General features: G+C 43.8%; 1 protein-coding gene across 1 annotated transcript in view; it reads left to right on the top strand.

Annotated features, from left to right (window-relative positions):
- The window catches only part of Add2 (adducin 2), a 49,862-nt gene extending 32,966 nt beyond the window's left edge, over positions 1-16,896 (top strand). Inside the window, exons 11-16 of the mRNA XM_042699766.1 lie at positions 4,403-4,660; positions 5,486-5,605; positions 6,896-6,985; positions 8,865-9,012; positions 10,259-10,384; positions 14,951-16,896. Coding sequence (XP_042555700.1) covers positions 4,403-4,660; positions 5,486-5,605; positions 6,896-6,985; positions 8,865-9,012; positions 10,259-10,384; positions 14,951-15,258 — 1,050 coding nt within the window. The 3' untranslated portion in view covers positions 15,259-16,896. The remainder of the gene's footprint in view (positions 1-4,402; positions 4,661-5,485; positions 5,606-6,895; positions 6,986-8,864; positions 9,013-10,258; positions 10,385-14,950) is intronic.
- The last annotated feature ends 1,397 nt before the right edge of the window (positions 16,897-18,293 follow it).

The following is an 18,293-nucleotide window of genomic DNA, read 5'->3' as shown; positions in this document are numbered from 1 at the left end:
GCTGGCTTTGAACCATGATCCTCAGATCTCAGCCTCCTGAGTAGCTAAGACTATAGGCATGAGCCACCAGTGCCGGGCAATCTTCATAACATTTCTTTTGGGTTCTCTCTCCCTCCTTCATTGCTACTGCCCTGAGATCTTTGTAACAATTAATACTATTTATGCCTAGGATTGCAGTGATCAATACTTTTCTTCTGCTTTCTTTCCTCCAAGACATCTTTCCATTATTACCAGGCTGACCATGAGGACCACTTTATAGGGAGAAAAGATGCAGTCCACAGTGAAACTGCAGTTCCTGTTACAATCTATGTGCTAGGAAATCTATCCCTAAATAAAGCAGCAAGACTAGAGAGTTTCATACAGGAATTCCTTCAAACCTTTATGCTATTGACACTATTTTAGAGAAGAGTGAAACATTACTAAGCCATAGCAATTATACCACAGACCACCTAAAAACTGGAAAGCAACATCCATATAATATTAGAATCCTGATTTATATAATAACCACATAAGGCCTCCTACCTAGAATGTAAAAATGGCTTAATATTCTAAATCCTTTAGATATAATTCATTATTTTGGAGATTCAAAAGAAAAAATTTCTTATTTTTGTTTTCTGGTCCCGAGGCTTGAACTCAGGCTGCCCCTGAGCTTTTTTGCTTAGGCTAGTGCCCTATAACTTGAGCCACAGCTCCACTTCCAGCTTTTTGCTGATTAATTGGAGATACAAGTCTTAAAGACTTTCCTGATCTTCAACTCTCAGTGTCCTAAGTAGCTAGGATTACAAAAGTAAGCCACGAATGCTTGGCTCTTATCATTTTAATAAACATCAAAAGATAATTTGAGCCAGATACCATTGGCCTAAAGTCCTAGATACTTCAGTAGCTACTCAGGAGGTTGAGATCTAGAGGACTGAAGATCTCAACCTAGGCAGAAAAGTCTTTGAGACTCTGTCTTCAAAATAACTAGCAACAAAACAGGGCTGGATATGTGGCTCAAGTGATAGAATACCAATCAAGCAAGCCCAATCAAGCAAGGGCTGGACCCTGAGTTCAAACCAGATAATAACAAAAAATAATTTAGATATTTGACAAAAATTTCACATCAATTTATAAAAACCATCGTCACTGACTAGAAGAGAATACTTATTTAATATGAAGAAAATAATTTCCCTAAAACAAGAGCAAGTAGAAGTATGGGATTACTATAAGTATTTCCATTAAACTTTAACAAAATAATGATTCCTACTCTTAGTAATATTCTTGGATATTCTGGAATAATATTGAAACTGAAACCCAGGCAGTATGATAAAATGGTAAGAAGTATAAGGAAAATAAGGTTGCTAATCCTTACAAATAATATAGTTACAAGCCTGTGAAGTCCAAGAAAATCAACTGGAAAACAATTAGAAGCAATGAAGACATCTTGAGGCAGTTAGTATGAAAATGTATACAAAAATCAGTATCTTAGTGTTAACTGTTTTGAAAAGATAACAAGGGCTGGGGGCACGGTCCAGCTGTAGAGGCACCTTCCCAAAATGCATGATGTGTGAAGCCCTGGGTTTGAACCCCAGCACTGCAAAACAAAAACAATCATCAGAGAAAATAATCTTACATGTAAATGCAGCAAAGTTACAAAAATTAAGCAAATCTCATTTTAAGGAAACCATAAAGCTTCTAATAGAAATCAGAGAAAATTTGCAATCAGTGAAGAGGTATAATTTGTTCTTGGTTAGAAGCTTCAAGAAGGTTAAAGAAGTCATAGACCCCAAATATATGTATAATCTCAATGTGATTGAAAAGAGAAGAGAGAGAGAAAGAGAAGGTACAAGGACTTTAGTAAATATACTTCTATAATAATGACAAAAAAGCCAATACACTTCTAGCATGAAACTCAGAATGGCTAGGAAAATGCTACAGAGCCAACCTGGGCAGAAAAGTCCCTGTGAGACTCTTATAACCAATTAACCACTTAAAAACCAGAAATGGAGCTGTGGCTCAAAGTGGTAGAGTATTAGCCTTAAGCAAAAGGGTTCAGGGACAGTGCTCAGGCCCTGAGGTCAAGCCCCACAATCAATACAAACACTCATACGCACGAAATCACTGGGGATTTAATTTCACTCCATGGTAAAATGTGACAAGACTTCAATAACCAAGCAGTAGGACACGAGCAAAATGGACAGCCAACCCATTCAACAGCTGAGGCAATCCATAAATAGACCCAGGCTATATGAGAATTTGCACAGGGTAAGTACATATTTTATAAATGAGCATGGAAAAGATAGACCTCTAGCCATTCTAAAAGAAAGCTAGGTAAAAATGGCTGCCACTTTCCTCTCAAAAATTAAAGCATAAAAAAAACAGAGTTATTAAAAAACATGGATTTATATTTATGGTGTTTTGGTAGTGGGAAGACCTTGTCAGTAAGGTAAATTTCAAAAAGGATGACAAGGTAATGATAAATACTGATAGATACCGTTACATTAAAAATTCAGAACTTACATTTCTGTAATCTACTCCCTTGCCATAAATAAAGCTAAAAGATATATTGTGCAGAAAAATATTTGCAGCATCAGTTGACAGCTAAAGATTAATAATCTTAATGTGAAAAGGGTATATATCCGTGTGAAAAAGAAAACCATCTCAGTGGAAATGTGGGCTAAGAACATAAAACAATTTACCAAGAAAGAGAACCAAGTGACAACTATATGTAATTAAAACTATCCAGTTTTACATATAATTAAGTACACATGCACACATATGTTTATACAGAGCTGACAGAAGATTTTTAGTGGTTGGATTTGGAGGTGAGCTTTTGCCTAACATTTATTTTTACCCAAGTATTTTTCTACATTGCTTAAGTTTTCCACATGACCTTATATTTCATTCAAAATTAGATAAATACATTAATGCAATTTTAATTTTTTTTTCTATTTCAAAGTAAAAAAGGTTTATTACAAAAAAAAAAAAAAAAGGGACTCTCCACACAGTATAACCCCTGTTTTCACTGTATTTGATGTTGGTATAATTTGGGGAAGGGAAAAATTGTTTAAATAGGGATATAGGTGGACCCATTGCAACAATGAGATGTACAAGATGCTATGTTGGAAAACGAACTTTACAACTTTGGCAGGGAGTGGGGGCAGAGATGGGAAGGCAGGGATAGTAAGTAGAAACAAAGGAGGAAGCAAAAATGTTTGATAAGAAATGTACTCATTACATTGTTCATGTAATTGTAGCCCCTCTGTATAAAAAAACTTATTAATAATAATAAAAAGTAATTACCTGGAGGAAAAAAAAAAAGGGAACTCTCTGTCAACTTGATGTCTCCTTCTAGCTAGTGCTGTCTCTTGTATTTCACAGTTAAGGGTCTAGAGAGTATAGACTATAGTTGCTATTTCTATTTCCTGTCTTTCCACTTACTCTTTTTTTTTTTTTTTATTGTAAAGCTACTATACAGAGGGTTACAGTTACATGAGTGAGGTTATGAGTACACTTCCTCTTGAACATTGTTACCCCCTCCATTGTTTTCCCCCTACCATCCCCTCCCTCCCTCCCTTCCCCGAGGTTCTTTTTTTTTTTTTTGATTGTGATTAAATGATTACATAATTTCAAAGTCACAAGTTCATTCTAACTTCCCTGTCTACCACAGTCTGTAATATATAACAGTGTTCACATGTTATATACCATATTTGTGATCAGCAGCATGAGGATATTTAGTAGTGGTTCAACCAGATGAGCGGGAGTTCTTTGTTTCTTAAGTCCTGTTAGTTTTGTCGTATCACCTAACCTTTTGGATTTAGCATCCACTTATCAGGGAGGCAATTTTAATTTTTAAAAAAATAAAAGAAGGAAAAAGAGAGTCAAGTGTTACTCCAACAGGTACCAAAATTCCCATTTGTTCTCTCTGCACAGCCATCCACTCTGCCTTCAAGGGTGTGAGTCTTGCTTTGAGTTTTGAGTAGGGTTCAGGGCTCCTAGATAGAAATAGCTGAGAAGGTCTAGATTAAGGAAGGGAGAGGTGACTGAATCAACTGTATGCTTTGAACAATTCTTAGGCCATGTCATTGTGCCATTAAGTGGGCAACTCTGAAGTGGGGGCTCAGGCATCAGCATTTTTCTAGCTCCTCTGATAATTTCAAGATACACTAGAACAGATCAGGCTTGTGTGCAGATAGGAGCTTTGTCTATGTTCTAGGGACTCTCAGTCCTGATCAGACAGCTTGAGTTAGAGAACAGAAGGACATAGCTCTGAAATCTGCCATAAGAGTGGCAAGTTATCTCATGGAGATTTGGGTTTAAACTGAGTCTTATAACTAGAAGGACATAAAGTGTGAGTGTGTGAACATATGCATGTACTTTTTGTTTCCTCCCCACTAAGTGCTTCTGATTTTGTCTTTGTTAGGGCTATAGAACAGGCTACACATACCGCCATCCCTTTGTCCAAGAGAAAGCCAAACACAAAAGTGAAGTGGAAATCCCAGCCACAGTCACAGCCTTTGTATTTGAAGAGGATGGTGCCCCAGTCCCTGCTCTGCGTCAACATGCCCAGAAGCAGCAGAAGGAGAAGACTCGTTGGCTCAACACACCCAACACCTACCTGCGGGTCAATGTGGCTGATGAGGTCCAGAGGAACATGGGCAGTCCCAGGCCCAAGACCACAGTAAGGGGGAGCCCAGGACAGGCCTGGGGAGATACGGGGGTGGGAGAAGTTGAGGGGAGACTGGCTCCACTTGAGAGGATAAGCAACTTTACAAAGGGAACAGAGCAAATCTCCCTTTGCCTAAGATTGTATAGTTTCCTCATAAGGCTTCCTGTTGGGCCTCTGGGAGCAGCAGCTCAGCTCTGCCAAACTCCTCCACCTGTTTTTGTTCTTCTTCACTGTTTGGAGGCAGTTACAGGGTGGATCCCTCAGAGGGAAGTCAGACTAGTGTACTCCCAAGATCTGGGACAGTCATTTCTTTGCTTCTTGCTCTTTTGTCCAGAGGCAGAGAGCTTCTGAGAAATTCCTGGGATGGGCATCCAACATTTAGGCTACAAGTCTTACTCAAACTCAGGAAATGGGCACTTGCCATTTTATACCAAGTTATCTTCTTGTTATTTTACTTCCTCTCACATACAGACTCTCAATTTGATATTTCACTAACATAAAAGTAACTGGCAGCAAAACAAACTAGTTGTTCATGATGTCCTTTGAAACTCCAATCCAGCTACCTGGATTCATCCTGAAGCCCAAATGGCTTCCTGTCGAAACTGGTCACTAAGGTTCTGTCCCCTGCTCTCCCATCTTCTTTATGAGGACCTTGTTTAGAGCTGGTTCATCTGTCACCCATATCTGTTCTGGAAGACTGATCTCAAAAGGGGCCAAAGGAGAGAGAACATCTCTAATAGTCTTTCTGACCTTCCATATAGGCTGGTGGGCCCAGATCTCAAGGGGGAGGCCAGAGGTCTTATTCCTTTCTTTACCTAGCTGGTTTGCCTTGTGCAGTGGATGAAAGCTGATGAGGTAGAGAAATCCAGCAGTGGCATGCCAATACGGATTGAAAACCCAAACCAATTTGTGCCTCTCTACACCGACCCTCAAGAAGTGCTGGACATGAGGAACAAGGTAAGGTGGTGGTTATTTGTGCCACCTTCTTTGCCTGCAATGGGATTGCAGTCCTGCAAACGTAAGCGGAGCTCTCAGGAAAGGCGTCACTCACCAATACCTCCATGTATCAGAGGAGGAAGAAATGATAGTGCATAGACCATGTTTTAGACACTGTCCTGGGAGCTAGACTTACATAGTCTTGGACTGCCCTTGACACTTGCTTTACACGTACACCTGAAAGACCTAGAAACAAGTTCTTATGAGTTCTATGCTGTTTTCCTTTGGCTTACGTTCAAGATCCTTTGTAATTATTCTGGAGCTTTGCCTGAAAGTTCACTCCCTTATACTTTTAATGAGACTTTTAAGAACTTGAGTTGTAATAGACAACCTTCAGTAGGGCAGCCTGGGCAAAATGTTTCCAGGACTTTTTTTTTCAATGAACAGCTGGGCATGGTGGCACATACCTATTACCCCAACTATATGGGAGGCTGAGATTGGGAGGATGGTAGTTCCAAGCCAGCCTGAATAGGGGATTTTGTGAGACTTCATCTCAATGAAAGAAGCTAGGTATGATGGTACATACCTGACATTCCTGCTACCATGGAAATCATTAAATAGTAGCATTGCAGTCTAGGCATGCACCTGAGAAAGGGTGGAGGGGGGGAGAGAGGGAGAGGGAGAGAGGGAGAGAAAGAGAGAGAAAGAGTCCTTGTGTCAAAAAAATAACTAGTACAAAGCTCACTCCTATAATCCTAGCTACTCAGGATGCTGAGATCTGAGGATCACAGTTCAAAGCCAGCCTGGGCAGGAAAGTCCATGAGACTCTTACTTCAATAAACCACTAGAAAACCAGAAGTGGTGCTGTGGCTCAAACGGTAGAGTGTTAGCCTTGAGCTGAAGAGTACAGGGATAGCGTTCAAGCCCAGAGTTCAAGCCCCATGACCGACAAAAAAAAATAACTAGTGCAAAAAAGGGTTGGAGACATGGCTCAGCAGTGGGCACCTGCTTAGCAGGCTCAAAACCCTGACTTTATACCCTAGTACTGAAAAAAAAATCCTCAGGAGCTCCTTAGGAGTATTTACCTCTTACAAACACTTGTTAAAGCTAATCTTGTCTGGGGTTTTGCATGAACTAGGAGTCCAATTATCCAGAGGATAATTGGAAACCATCTTGTAGGATAGATCGGTTGTGTCCAGGCTCCTGCACCACTTGAGGGCCTTTCTAGATCCCAGCCACAGGACACACTGCACCCCCAACATACCCACCCACACTCTCGTGATGAACCTTCCCTCTCCCTTTTCCACACAGATTCGAGAGCAAAACCGACAAGATGTGAAGTCAGCAGGGCCGCAGTCCCAGCTCCTGGCAAGCGTCATTGCTGAGAAGAGCCGAAGCCCGGTACAGCAGAGTCCGCCCCTGGCTGGAGGGGAAGCATATTTGCCTTCTGGGTCTTCCATGCCTGAGACTGGGCAGCAGGACCCCTGAGTCCTTATGCCCACATTCCCTTGTGGTCTGGGCACCAGGGCTCCTACTATAAAATAGAGATCCACCCGCCGGGGGGGGCTGCCAGGTCCTAGAAGGACAATGGCTAATTGCCCCTGTGGGCATGGGGTGGGGAGCAGAGCCCAGCTGCCCACAGGAGTGCCGCTGGCCGGCTCCAAACTCCATACCTCCCACTGTGGAAGTCCACGAGGCCCTTCGTTAGTGCCCCACTGAGGCTGGTGGCTCCCAGGTGCCCCGGGCCTGCCCAGCTCTGAGTGTTTCAACCTGTCTGCATAGATATGGTATCATTCAGCCACAGCTCTGAGAAGATACTCCTAACCTGCCCTGAAAGGGGCATGTAGAGACAAGAGGGACACCCAGCTACCTGCACAGGCCTGCTTAGTGTTAGAAAGCATGAACTTCTGTGCTTGAGCTAAAATGTTGTTTCACCTTGTGCTTAACAGCCAGGGTAAAATTCAAAATCCTAGTCTGTGCTTGAAATCCTCACTACTCATGGCAAGGCAGCAATGGGCATGATGTTTTCCTTAGCAGTAAAATTTCAGAACTGCAGGCAATGTTCCTTTCTGTAGAGCAAATGAAGAGAAGGAGACAGTTTAGATCAGGCTGCAGCCCACAAGGTGGGGGCCCACTGTTAAGAGAAGTGTGAGCACTAGATCTTCACACCCTTGCTATCCACCCCACTCAGGGTGAATATGCCACAAGGTCAAGCATAAAATTCCCATGATTCGAAGGGAGGTGAACAATCACCATAGTGAGTAAGATTGTTTAAAACCTGTCTCTGGCCAGTTACACCAAAATCTTCCTTAGAGACCCACTCCTTGGGATCTTGGATCTTCCTTTGACCCCATGATTCTTTGCAGTAGACCTGTTGCTGTCTCCCTTTTGCAAGGAGTGTGGTCTTGTCATTAGAAGACCTGGCCAATCTAGGCTCACTTTGCCTTGGCTTTGCTTTGCTTCCTCTCAGCTTCAGAGTGCTTCGTTCTCAAAGACCAAGATGAGGGTGCTAAATTGGGTGGGGGGAAGGCTTTAGCATCTGAATTTTAGTCATTACCTTGAGCTACAGGGGCTAAAGGATTCCCACAGCTTGCACAGTGTCCAACTGGCCATCTCCCCAGAACCAGAGGCCCACAGAGCTCATGAAATGATGTGATTTTTACCAGTATCCCTGCAGGGACCTGCAGAACAGGCAGGTTGAAGATCTGAGATTCAGGACATTGGCCCCTTTGTCGTTTATGACTGCAAAACAGGACTAATCACTGGACTGAGAATGCTGAATCTGCTGTGTTTTGCATACAATTTAATGCTGTGTGTTGTGGCTTGCATTGCTGTGGAAGAGGGGAGGGTTGGGGAGGGGTAGGAATTGCTGGCATGAAGCTTGCTTGAGCTAATGCTATGCTTGCTGGACTTTGGCTGATTGATATTGGGCCACTGATTGTATTTGCATAGTGATGGCTTGGAAGTACCCAGAGAAGGGATTGTAATAAAGGTGTGTCGTCCTTCTGCTTGGGAGCATCCTTTGATTTTATTTCACGGGATTAAGGGTGATCCCCTGCATTCATCCAGGCAGTTGCAAAGTCTGGGTCTGAGGATAAGATAGCAATGGTGAGGAGTGAACAAAACTTACCCCCAAGTCCCTGAGCTGTTTCCAAGGAGCTGCATGCCACGCTATTCCTAACAAGACTGCTGGCAGCCACCTGAATCTGAAAGGAAGTGTGGGCCCAGGCCCCCACCACAGTGTTCAGAGAGCAACACACACTCTGTGGTTAACTTTCAGTCTACAGAGAGCCAGCTGATGTCCAAGGGTGATGCAGATACCAAAGATGATTCAGAGGAGACGGTGCCCAACCCCTTCAGCCAACTCACTGACCAGGAGCTGGAGGAGTACAAGAAAGAGGTGGAGAGGAAGAAACTAGAACTGGAAGGTAAATAACTCTGGGGAGCCCCGGCTTCAGAACCTCCCAGGCTGTAGGGGAGGATCAGACAATGAATGCATCAAGGATTTTCCTGCTCCCTCACCAAAAAGATCCTATTAGCAGAATGTCATTAACCACAATAATGCCCCTTTATTGCTTTGCTCTGTACCTAACATTTACACAGTGTCTTTGTGACCTCATTTGACTTTCTCACCTGGGAATAAAGGAGTTATTATTTAAATGCAAAGTACTTAGAATAGTGTCTGTAATTATGGCTTAGGTGAGGTTGGTAAACACCAGATAAATGGTAGGTGTAATAAGACAGATAAAGTAATGGTAATTATTATTAATGACTTACTATAGCTGGTGTAAACCTTTTAGCCTAGAAATCAGTTTACACCTTTATGTCTTCTCTCATTCCTCCTTTATTTCAGAGTCTTCAGTCAATCCTGTCTTCATGTTGACTCCCAGATAGGCTGATCAAGCCCTGGTTTATGTTTTTGTGCCTTTTTGGCACTGCTCCCTTCTTGACTAGCATGATTAAAAGTCATCATCACTGCAGGCTCCACCCTAAGTCCCCCTCCTGCTAGGAAGGCCTCCCCAGCACACCCAATTTGAGATGTCTCTTCTTGCTTCAAGAGCACCTAGGGTCTGAGATACATAATCCAACTTGCAGCTGTGTTCCCTAGGGTAAGCCATCATTCTCCCAGGGCAGAGTTCACCATCTGTCTTCAGCCTGGACTGGTCATCTAGGCACAACACAAAACACTTCCTGGCTTGGAATTCAAGTGTGCAAACTGCAAACATATTTTTTAAAACTATGGCTTTTTAATTGCCAGAGATTATTTGAGTAGAAAGTACAAATTAGCTAAGTTAACTTCTAAGTCCCACGAAAACAAAGCATGAACATTTTTAAGGGAAGTCTGTGACTGTTTGGGGCTCTGCTCTCTTCGGCTGAAGGTGTTTGTCTGGTGCATCCTCTTTAGAGGTAGACATAGAGTAGCCAGGCTCTGTTCAGATGGATGTTTCCTGTCATCTTTCCCTCCAGATCAGGGTGACATAGTTCATTGGGAAATGTGCTATCACCCTCGCCTCTTTCTGTTCTAGTTTTCCTTGAGGAAGTTTTAAAAGCTTAGGAGACACAGCTAACTTCAGCTGAGAGAAATGACCAAATAGAAAAAATATCATTTTTATTCCCTCCCTCTTGCCTCCTCCCCCTTCCACCCCATGCTAAAGTGATTTTCTACATTTTTAGGAGAGAAGGATACTGCCACAGAAGAGGCTGGCTCACCTGTAAAATCTACACCTGCTTCTCCAGTGCAGAGTCCAACAAAGGCAGAGACGAAGAGCCCTGCAATTTCTCCTACCAAATCTGTAGAGGGTGAGTGGAGCTAAGCATGTGGGAGGGAGGGAAGAGCATCCTTCTGGGAAAGGTACCTACAAGGAAGCAGAGGAGGTCTGCACACTGCAGACTGCACATGGCAGGTACCTGCCTTTCAATAGGTATTACCTGTGCCCTCAAAAAAGCTTTCTCCCCTGCTACTTCTGTGGGATCAGAACAAGTTTGCAACTTGTTCCACGTAAAGCTATAACAGTACACCTTACAGCGTAACCCCTGCCAAGCAATGATGAATGAGCCAATGATTGCCCAGTACCCTTCTTATCTCCAGTTAAGACACACTGGCTGATAGCCCTTTCCAGATGTGCTAGCCTGGTTCGCAGACTGTTACCTGCATAGAGGCTACCTGAGGATCTTATTAAAATGAAGGTCCTGACCCATTAGGTCTGGGATGGGACCTGAGACCCTGAATTTCCCCGGATGAGGTGGATAGTGTCTTTCTTAACGTCACCTACACATTGGAACCACACAGGGAAGGTGTTATGGTCCTGTTTCTGAGCTAAGTCATCTAGGGAGAGTGTGGGAACAGAGTACAGCTTGGAGTTGTAAAATCTCTCTGGGGATATCTAAGTGCATGCCAGGTTGGGAAAGCTTCATTAGAGACACTAGTATAGAGAGAGAAATTCAAGGCCCAACTGAACTGCTAATTTCAGCAAATCAGATACAGTTTCTGGGCCTCATTTTCCTTGTCCATCAAAAGGGGCTACTAATATTTTCCTCCTAAAGGTTCTCATATGTGTAAGGGAAATGTTGGTGAAAGCATATTTTGAAAGAGTAAAAGCATAACTTAATTGTATGATCTAATGACAGTTATGGTTCTACATATAGTGGGACAATGATGCTGTTGTGTCTCTGCCCACTAAATCATAAAAGTGCATGCAATGGGCTCCTAGACTCTCTCCTGAACTAGAAGACTGCTTCCCCTCATCCCACAGGTACCCCATCAGAGAGGGCTGTATTTCCATCTAGACAGCAGCAAGTTGCTTGGCTTGCTGAAACTTTCTCCCTCCTGGGTGAAATGACCAGATGTTTAACGCAGAGACTCTCCACCCCTGACCTCCCACCCTACCAACCACTGCTCAGAGTACCAGCCCCGCATTGCCAGAGGAAACCTATCTGCTTGAGGCCAGAGCCCCAAGTGGATGTCTACAACTGTGTGTGTTCACTGTGTCTCATTGTGATGTTGTGTTGTCTACCTGTCTCCACAACGTCTTCCTTTCTTTTCCCATTTGTGCCTTCATCAAAGGAGTTTCCTCCGATTCTGAATACTTGTCTCTGTAGTAAGTATAGAGAGGCTGCTTACTAATGCACTCCAACATGTGCAACGGGGGAGGGAGGAGTTTTCAAAAGAAATATAGTTTCCCCCTTTTTTTTTTTTTTTTACTACTCACAACTCTGCCTTCAGGAGGTTTCCTGGATATAAAATTCATGACCAGTTCCACCTGCATCATGCATGGACTAGGCTTTGATGTTAGAGACTTGGATAACACATAGATGAACAAACACAACCAGCACACACATCCAGAAGCAACCCTCTGTGATAGAACTCACCTCTGTCTCTACTCATAATGCACAGATACCTTTAAGGAACCCATAGCCTCTTCTAGGGCCATGGACCACAGCCATCACCCTTGGATGCCAGCTTCCTCCTTGGGATGAGCAGGGGTCCTGGCCTGCCTAGGAACTTCAGCATTTGTCTTTAGGGTTTGTGTACCAACTGTAGAAATGAAACACAGAGATAGAGAGGAGGTTGATGAGAGGAATAGGATAAAGGGTGGTGACTTGTCGTCAGCTTCTAGGAGGAAGAAAGGAGCAGAGTGTGTATAGGTAGATCAACTGCTCACCCATCACCTAAAAAACGCACTCTAACAGGAATCTGCTCTAGTCCAGGCAACTGAAATGTTAGAATAACATCTTGAGATGTTAGAATAACAAAAGTTATAGTCTTCTCTGAGGATCTTCTCATGCCATAGACAGAGTTGGGGAGCCTAGCTACAATGAAGCTGACCCCAGATGGTGAGGGCAAGGGCTGCAGTGGTGTGGAGTGATGTGTGGGGTGAGGCTGGATGACCTTGGCCAGTTCCCCAGGCAGATAGGGCTGATCCACTTGTGAGCAATATCTCATAAAGAGCTTACCCATCTGATCAGGGGGTGGCTTTTTAAAAAAGCAATTCAGTAACTTGTGAAAACTTAAGATGAAGCCACCTTAATGTCGTTCCTCATTTGTCCTGGCTCCTATTCTATCACCTTCTCTAAGGGAGATTCCTACATTCCTCTTCATTTTACATCTGGCTACTGTGTTAACTCCATCTCTGTGACTGTCCCCTGACTGCTTCTGCCCCTTCTGAGTCCAACCCCCAGTGAAGTCCGAGGGCTGAACCTGTCAGGAAATGTCCCTGTATTTGACATCAGCCAATCAGCTCTGCCACTAAATAATTTAGCTATCTCAAATAAGTGAAAGAAACAGGAGAATCACATGGATGTTTGCTTTCCATAGCTTACTGATCATTCTCTTCATGAAATGAGCTAAAGAATAGAAAAACACTCTGCAATGTGCTTACATCAATTAGTTATTATGTACTATTGTGTTTGCATTGCGAGAACTCATATGTTACTTGATGTTTTAATTTGGGGGTGGTTTGTTATGTAATACTGCATAATTATTAACTCATAATATGAGTTTTGTAGGAATGAGTTTTGTAGAAGTTAGTTCTTTTGTGGATTTACTAGAGCTGACTAGGCTTAGTTAGATGGTTCCTCTCTCCCTGTGATGTGGGCGGGGGCTGAAGTTGACTGGGAGTTTCACTTGGCCAGAACTTCCAAGATAGCACATTCACATGTCTAGCACCTGGCCAGCAGCAGCCAGAAGGCTCTTGGTGTGCTCTCCCACACCCTTCACACCCTTTACCATTCCTCTTCTCTCCTCTCCTACAATTTTCTTCCTTCTCTCTACATGTGGTGTGGCCTTACACCTGTTTTTATTATGGCAGTCAGACACTTTATATGGTAGCCAAACTCTTCCAAAACGATCAAAGCAGATGTTTCTAGGAACTTTTAGTCTTTGACCCAAAGTTGGCTGTAAGTACTTTGTCTGTATTCTAGTGGTTCTAGTGAACCTCTGGGCCAGCCTGATTCAGTATGGGAGGAGACCACACAAGCATGTGAAGATCTAAGGGCGCTATGCATGAGGCCATATTTGCATATCAGCTATACCATTTGGTGCTTAACTGTGTTGTCAAATTTACTCAACAGTAGTGAGTGAGTGGGAGTTACAGGGAGGTAAATGTAGGAAAAGATGTCATTCTTAAACCACATCTCTCAGTGTGTAGCCAATAAGCCTTTTATATTATAATTACCTGAAGATGTATTAAAAATGGTCGAACATCAGGAGGAGATGCACAAAGTGTGGCTAGAGCCAGCCTTTGGGGTTGGCAGGTCGAAATGGAATAGACTATCTTACATCTTCCCCTGTTGCCCATGTTCCCATGTAGTGGAGCAGATGGGGGTCATTTGTGTGCCCTGGTAACACAGCACACTCACAGTACATGCCCCACACTCTCTCTAACAAACATATACACACACACAACATGTTCTCAATATCATATACTGAAATGCTTTTCACAACACATTCTCAGACATCATATATTGAAACACCTTTCAGCTCTTGGGATGAGGACACTGGACAGGAAGTCATGACACTGGCAACCACTGGACAGGTGTGCTCTGATTTTAGCCAGGAGATGGGCAGGAAGGAGCCAGATGAGCTTCACATTGCTTTCTACTGTTCGAAGTCTGAGGCTTCACAATTCTTCCTCCTCCCTCTGCTCTCATGCATTTCCGAGTTTGCATGGACACAGGGTGGGTGGAGGGTGGGTGGAAGATTTCCTTTTTGGAGTTTAAGCAGCTCTGCCTTTGAACACGGTACTTGACAATCTCCAGGCAAAATAAGACCTGGGACCTGGTGGCACTAAAATGGTCCAAGCCCCTTTTGCCAACATCTATATCATGAAATGTGAAGTCCATACTGACCAGGGTATTTCATCCTCCCTCTGCCTTCACCTTCATGCCTCGTCGTAAGATACTCTGAAATTTCCTAGATTCCTCACTGGTGTAGGAATGAAACCCATTTCATTCCTACACCAGTTTCACCTGTGGAACTGGGCTGCTTATGATTCTCAGATGCATCCATCAAGGTGGATATGACATGCTCTCCCCTTCCAACGGCCTCTCTCTTCCCCTAGAGTTACTCTGAACTGAGTCTCGGCTGGGCCCCTGACATCTTCGGACATTTCTAAGTGTGTAGATAGGAGCACAGTTACTGCCTTGCCCACACCATGTCCCCCAGGGCTGGCCATGTAGAAGGAGCACAGGTTTGGATGAGAACCCTGTCTTCCATCTGCCTGAGAACCCTGCTCTCAACCCATAACTGCCCCACCCATAATTCTAGACTTAGCAAACAAAATTGCCTACAAGTGGTTTCATTGATCCCAAGTGGACACTCTCACCTGAATAAAACCTTACAAGTCATATCTTTTTTTCTTTTTCTAGAAGATGCCAAACCGATAGAAACAAGCAAAGCTACTACAGAACCTGAAACAGCCCAGCCAGAAGGGGTGGTGGTAAACGGGAGGGAGGAAGAGCAGACCGCAGAGGAGATCCTCAGCAAAGGCCTCAGCCAGATGACCACCAACGCCGACACGGATGTGGATACCTCCAAGGACAAAACCGAGTCGGTCACCAGCGGTCCCATGTCCCCAGAGGGCTCGCCTTCCAAGTCTCCCTCAAAGAAGAAAAAGAAATTCCGAACCCCCTCCTTCCTGAAAAAGAGCAAAAAGAAGGAGAAAGTGGAGTCCTGATGGGTGGCACCGTGACTCCCCTGTGCCTCCTCTCCCGCCTCCCCTTTCCTTTTCCCAACTCTGTCCCTGAAGCACAGGGCCAAGGAGGGATAGAATAGGACCCAGGATTATACTCAGAGGGGGACCTTAAAGATCACCACACCAACCCCTCATCTTACCGTTACCCCAGGGAAATCAGGTGACTTATACAAGGTCATTCAGCTGGTTAGTGGCAGAGCCTGCAGTAAGCCTGCACTAGAGTTCTGGCCCCCTGACTCCCAGTTCAGTGCTCTTTCTACTGTACAACACTGCCTAGTCATGGGCCACCTTTGTTAGGGTGTTGCCCTCAATCTGAGCCCAGGGCAGGAAGGCCAGGAATGGGCTGTGAACTCTCACAGGCCCAGATGGAATCAGATGGTCAAGGCTTTCCCAGGGGTAAGGTCTGTTTCTTCCCAGGAAACCCATCTCATATGGAGCTGTCTTCACATTAAGAAGCCTTTCTACTCTTTTTCCATTTGGGAACCCTGCCCTGCTGCTCCAAGTAATTAGACAAATTGACCCATCCCCTCCCATAGAAGAAGTTACCCTTTGATCCCAAGGCTGATGGCTTAGCTTATACTTCCCCAGACACTAACCCCAAGCTTTCTTCATGGAACCTCTTGAATGATGGGTGGAAGAACTTGTAAGAGTTGACAGACATAAGGGCAAGCCAAGTAAGACTGGCGATTGGGGATTCTTTAATTGATGTAAGAGGCCAGCAACTTGCCCTGTTTGGATTGTGCATCTCAAATACTCCAAAACAAATACTAAATTAGTATAAGAAAAAGTTGTCACATGCTCAGGGCAGAAATTTTGGAATGTTTAAACCCATTGGCATTGAATCATACAAAGATGCAAGTAGCATTGGAAATGCTCTGTCTGTCTAGCTTTGCATGCTATATGGAGCAGTATGCCTACATCCATTCTATGGTCAATCGCCTCCCCTACAACCCTACCTTTGAACCCAGGAGCACTTGCCCTCTGACCAGAACTAGCATCTTAATCTTGGCATCTTGAGCTTGGCTTCTTTAGGATTCCAACTCTGAGTCACTTGGGTTCAGCAGAGGGAGAATCAGAAATGTGTTCAGGATTAACCCTCGTGAATCAGCTCTCAGAGAAATAGTTGGGTGTCCTCAGCTCTGTCACTTTGTCCATCCTGGGGCCTGGGCATACTATTTCTCCATCTTCTTCCATTGGGGCACTGATTAATGAACATTTCTGGCTCCAAGACAATCCATTCTCTTGAAAGACAGTGTCTTCAAAGAATATATCTCCTTTTTATCCTAATTATTGTTAAAATGTTTTTGAAAGCTCTTCATCATAGTTTTCCATTCTAAGAACTATCTGTAGACACTGCACATATACCTACAAACCCCCATCATAATCCTGTGAGATGGGTAAAGTTATTCCTGTTTTTTGATGAGGAAGCTGAACTCACCCCCTAACCCCAAAAATCATTGACTTGCTCAGAGAGAGCGGGAGTCTAGATTTGAACCCAGGTTCTGAGCCCTGAGTTCTTGCTCTTAACAGCTATGGTAGATGGACAGTTTTAAGGGTGATTGTTTTAGTCCCTGAGCCATTTCTGTGACTGGTCTCTACTGGGCATACAAGTGTTTGCCTTGTATGCATGAGGCCCTGGGTTCGATTCCTCAGCACCACATAAGCAGAAAAGGCCGGAAGTGGCACTGTGGTTCAAGTGGTAGAGTGCTAGCCTTGAGCTGAAGAGCTGAGGGACAGCGCCCAGGCCCAGAGTTCAGGCCCCACAACCAGCAAAAAAAAAAAAAAGCCAATCCTTTGATGCCTTCTTTAAAAAAGTAGATTTTACATTCATTCCTTCATAATATTTGTTAAGCATCCACTTTGCATCAGTCATTCTGCTGACATTGAAAAAAATCAATCATTGTAACTGGGATCCTAAGTGGCAAAGAATGTTGAAAGAAAGGAGGTGTGGACACGCATGACCTTGGTACATGTTTTGTTGTGTGTGTGTGTGAGTGGTTGTTGCTCAGAGATGTCCTCGATTCAACAAATTCTTAGTCCCTTCATGGCAGCGAGGCCTCCCTCACTTAAGTGAAAATGTTGGAGCCTTGCTAGAACATCATCCTTGGAATTCATGCCATGGGTCCACCTCATAACTTACCAGTGTGTTCATTCCTCACATATTCAGAAAGTAAGCATTGATCTTGGGTTTTGGGACAGCCATAAGGATAGGACACAGCTCCTGTCCTCAAGAGATTCATAGGAGGCATGTAGACAAATTATAAAACAGGAAAGGAACAAAGGAAATGTAAGAAAGTAATGACTGACTACTATAGGGGCCAGAGAAATCTTCCTGAAAGAGCCGTGACTGAGTGAGGTTTTCAAAACAGAGAAACTTTGCAGAAGAAAAAGAGTGAGCATCAGAAGGGTATTCCATGCTGGGAGAAGATCGTGCACACGGCAAGGGAGTGGCAACTCTCTGGCATGTTCCATGACACAGTGTTCAGCAGGGGGCATTTGCTTCCTAGACACAGGACTGGCTGGTAGGGAAATTTATTGAAAGCATGGAGGAGTTGGGTTTTATCATGTAAGGACTCAGGAGCCATGGAGGACTGGCCTTGTGGAAGAATCTCTTTGGTGACTGAAGGGAGATGGGGCTGGAAATAAGGGGAAATGTGTGAAATAAGATGAGAATTTTCGGAAATGTCAAACACTGACATGCTTGATGGCCTGCCTCATGCTGCATTTATCCTCTATGACAAATAGAGTTTCCATCCTAGAATTCCTTGCCACAACATTTTTTGATAAAATGGCTTGAGATTTTTGATGAGAGCAAGGAGAAGGAAATATTCAAATAATAAGTTCCAGTTTAGTATGCAGTTTGTCTAGGTGTAGCATTGCTGGGAAAGGTGTTGAGTTATTCTGCCATATTTCTTCTTCCCTTGGACATGAAGGATGTGATGCACTTAGCACCGGGCTAGAGGATACATGCCTGGTGCCATAGAAACAAAATGCAATCCCTCCCTTCCCCAAAGCAG

Source organism: Dipodomys spectabilis, unplaced genomic scaffold (assembly GCF_019054845.1).
Source record: "Dipodomys spectabilis isolate Male_0828 unplaced genomic scaffold, ASM1905484v1 ptg000262l, whole genome shotgun sequence".
In the NCBI taxonomy this organism is placed as follows: Eukaryota; Metazoa; Chordata; class Mammalia; order Rodentia; family Heteromyidae; genus Dipodomys; species Dipodomys spectabilis.
Note: the sequence above shows the minus strand (reverse complement) of the source record. Positions and strands in the feature narration are given on the sequence as shown.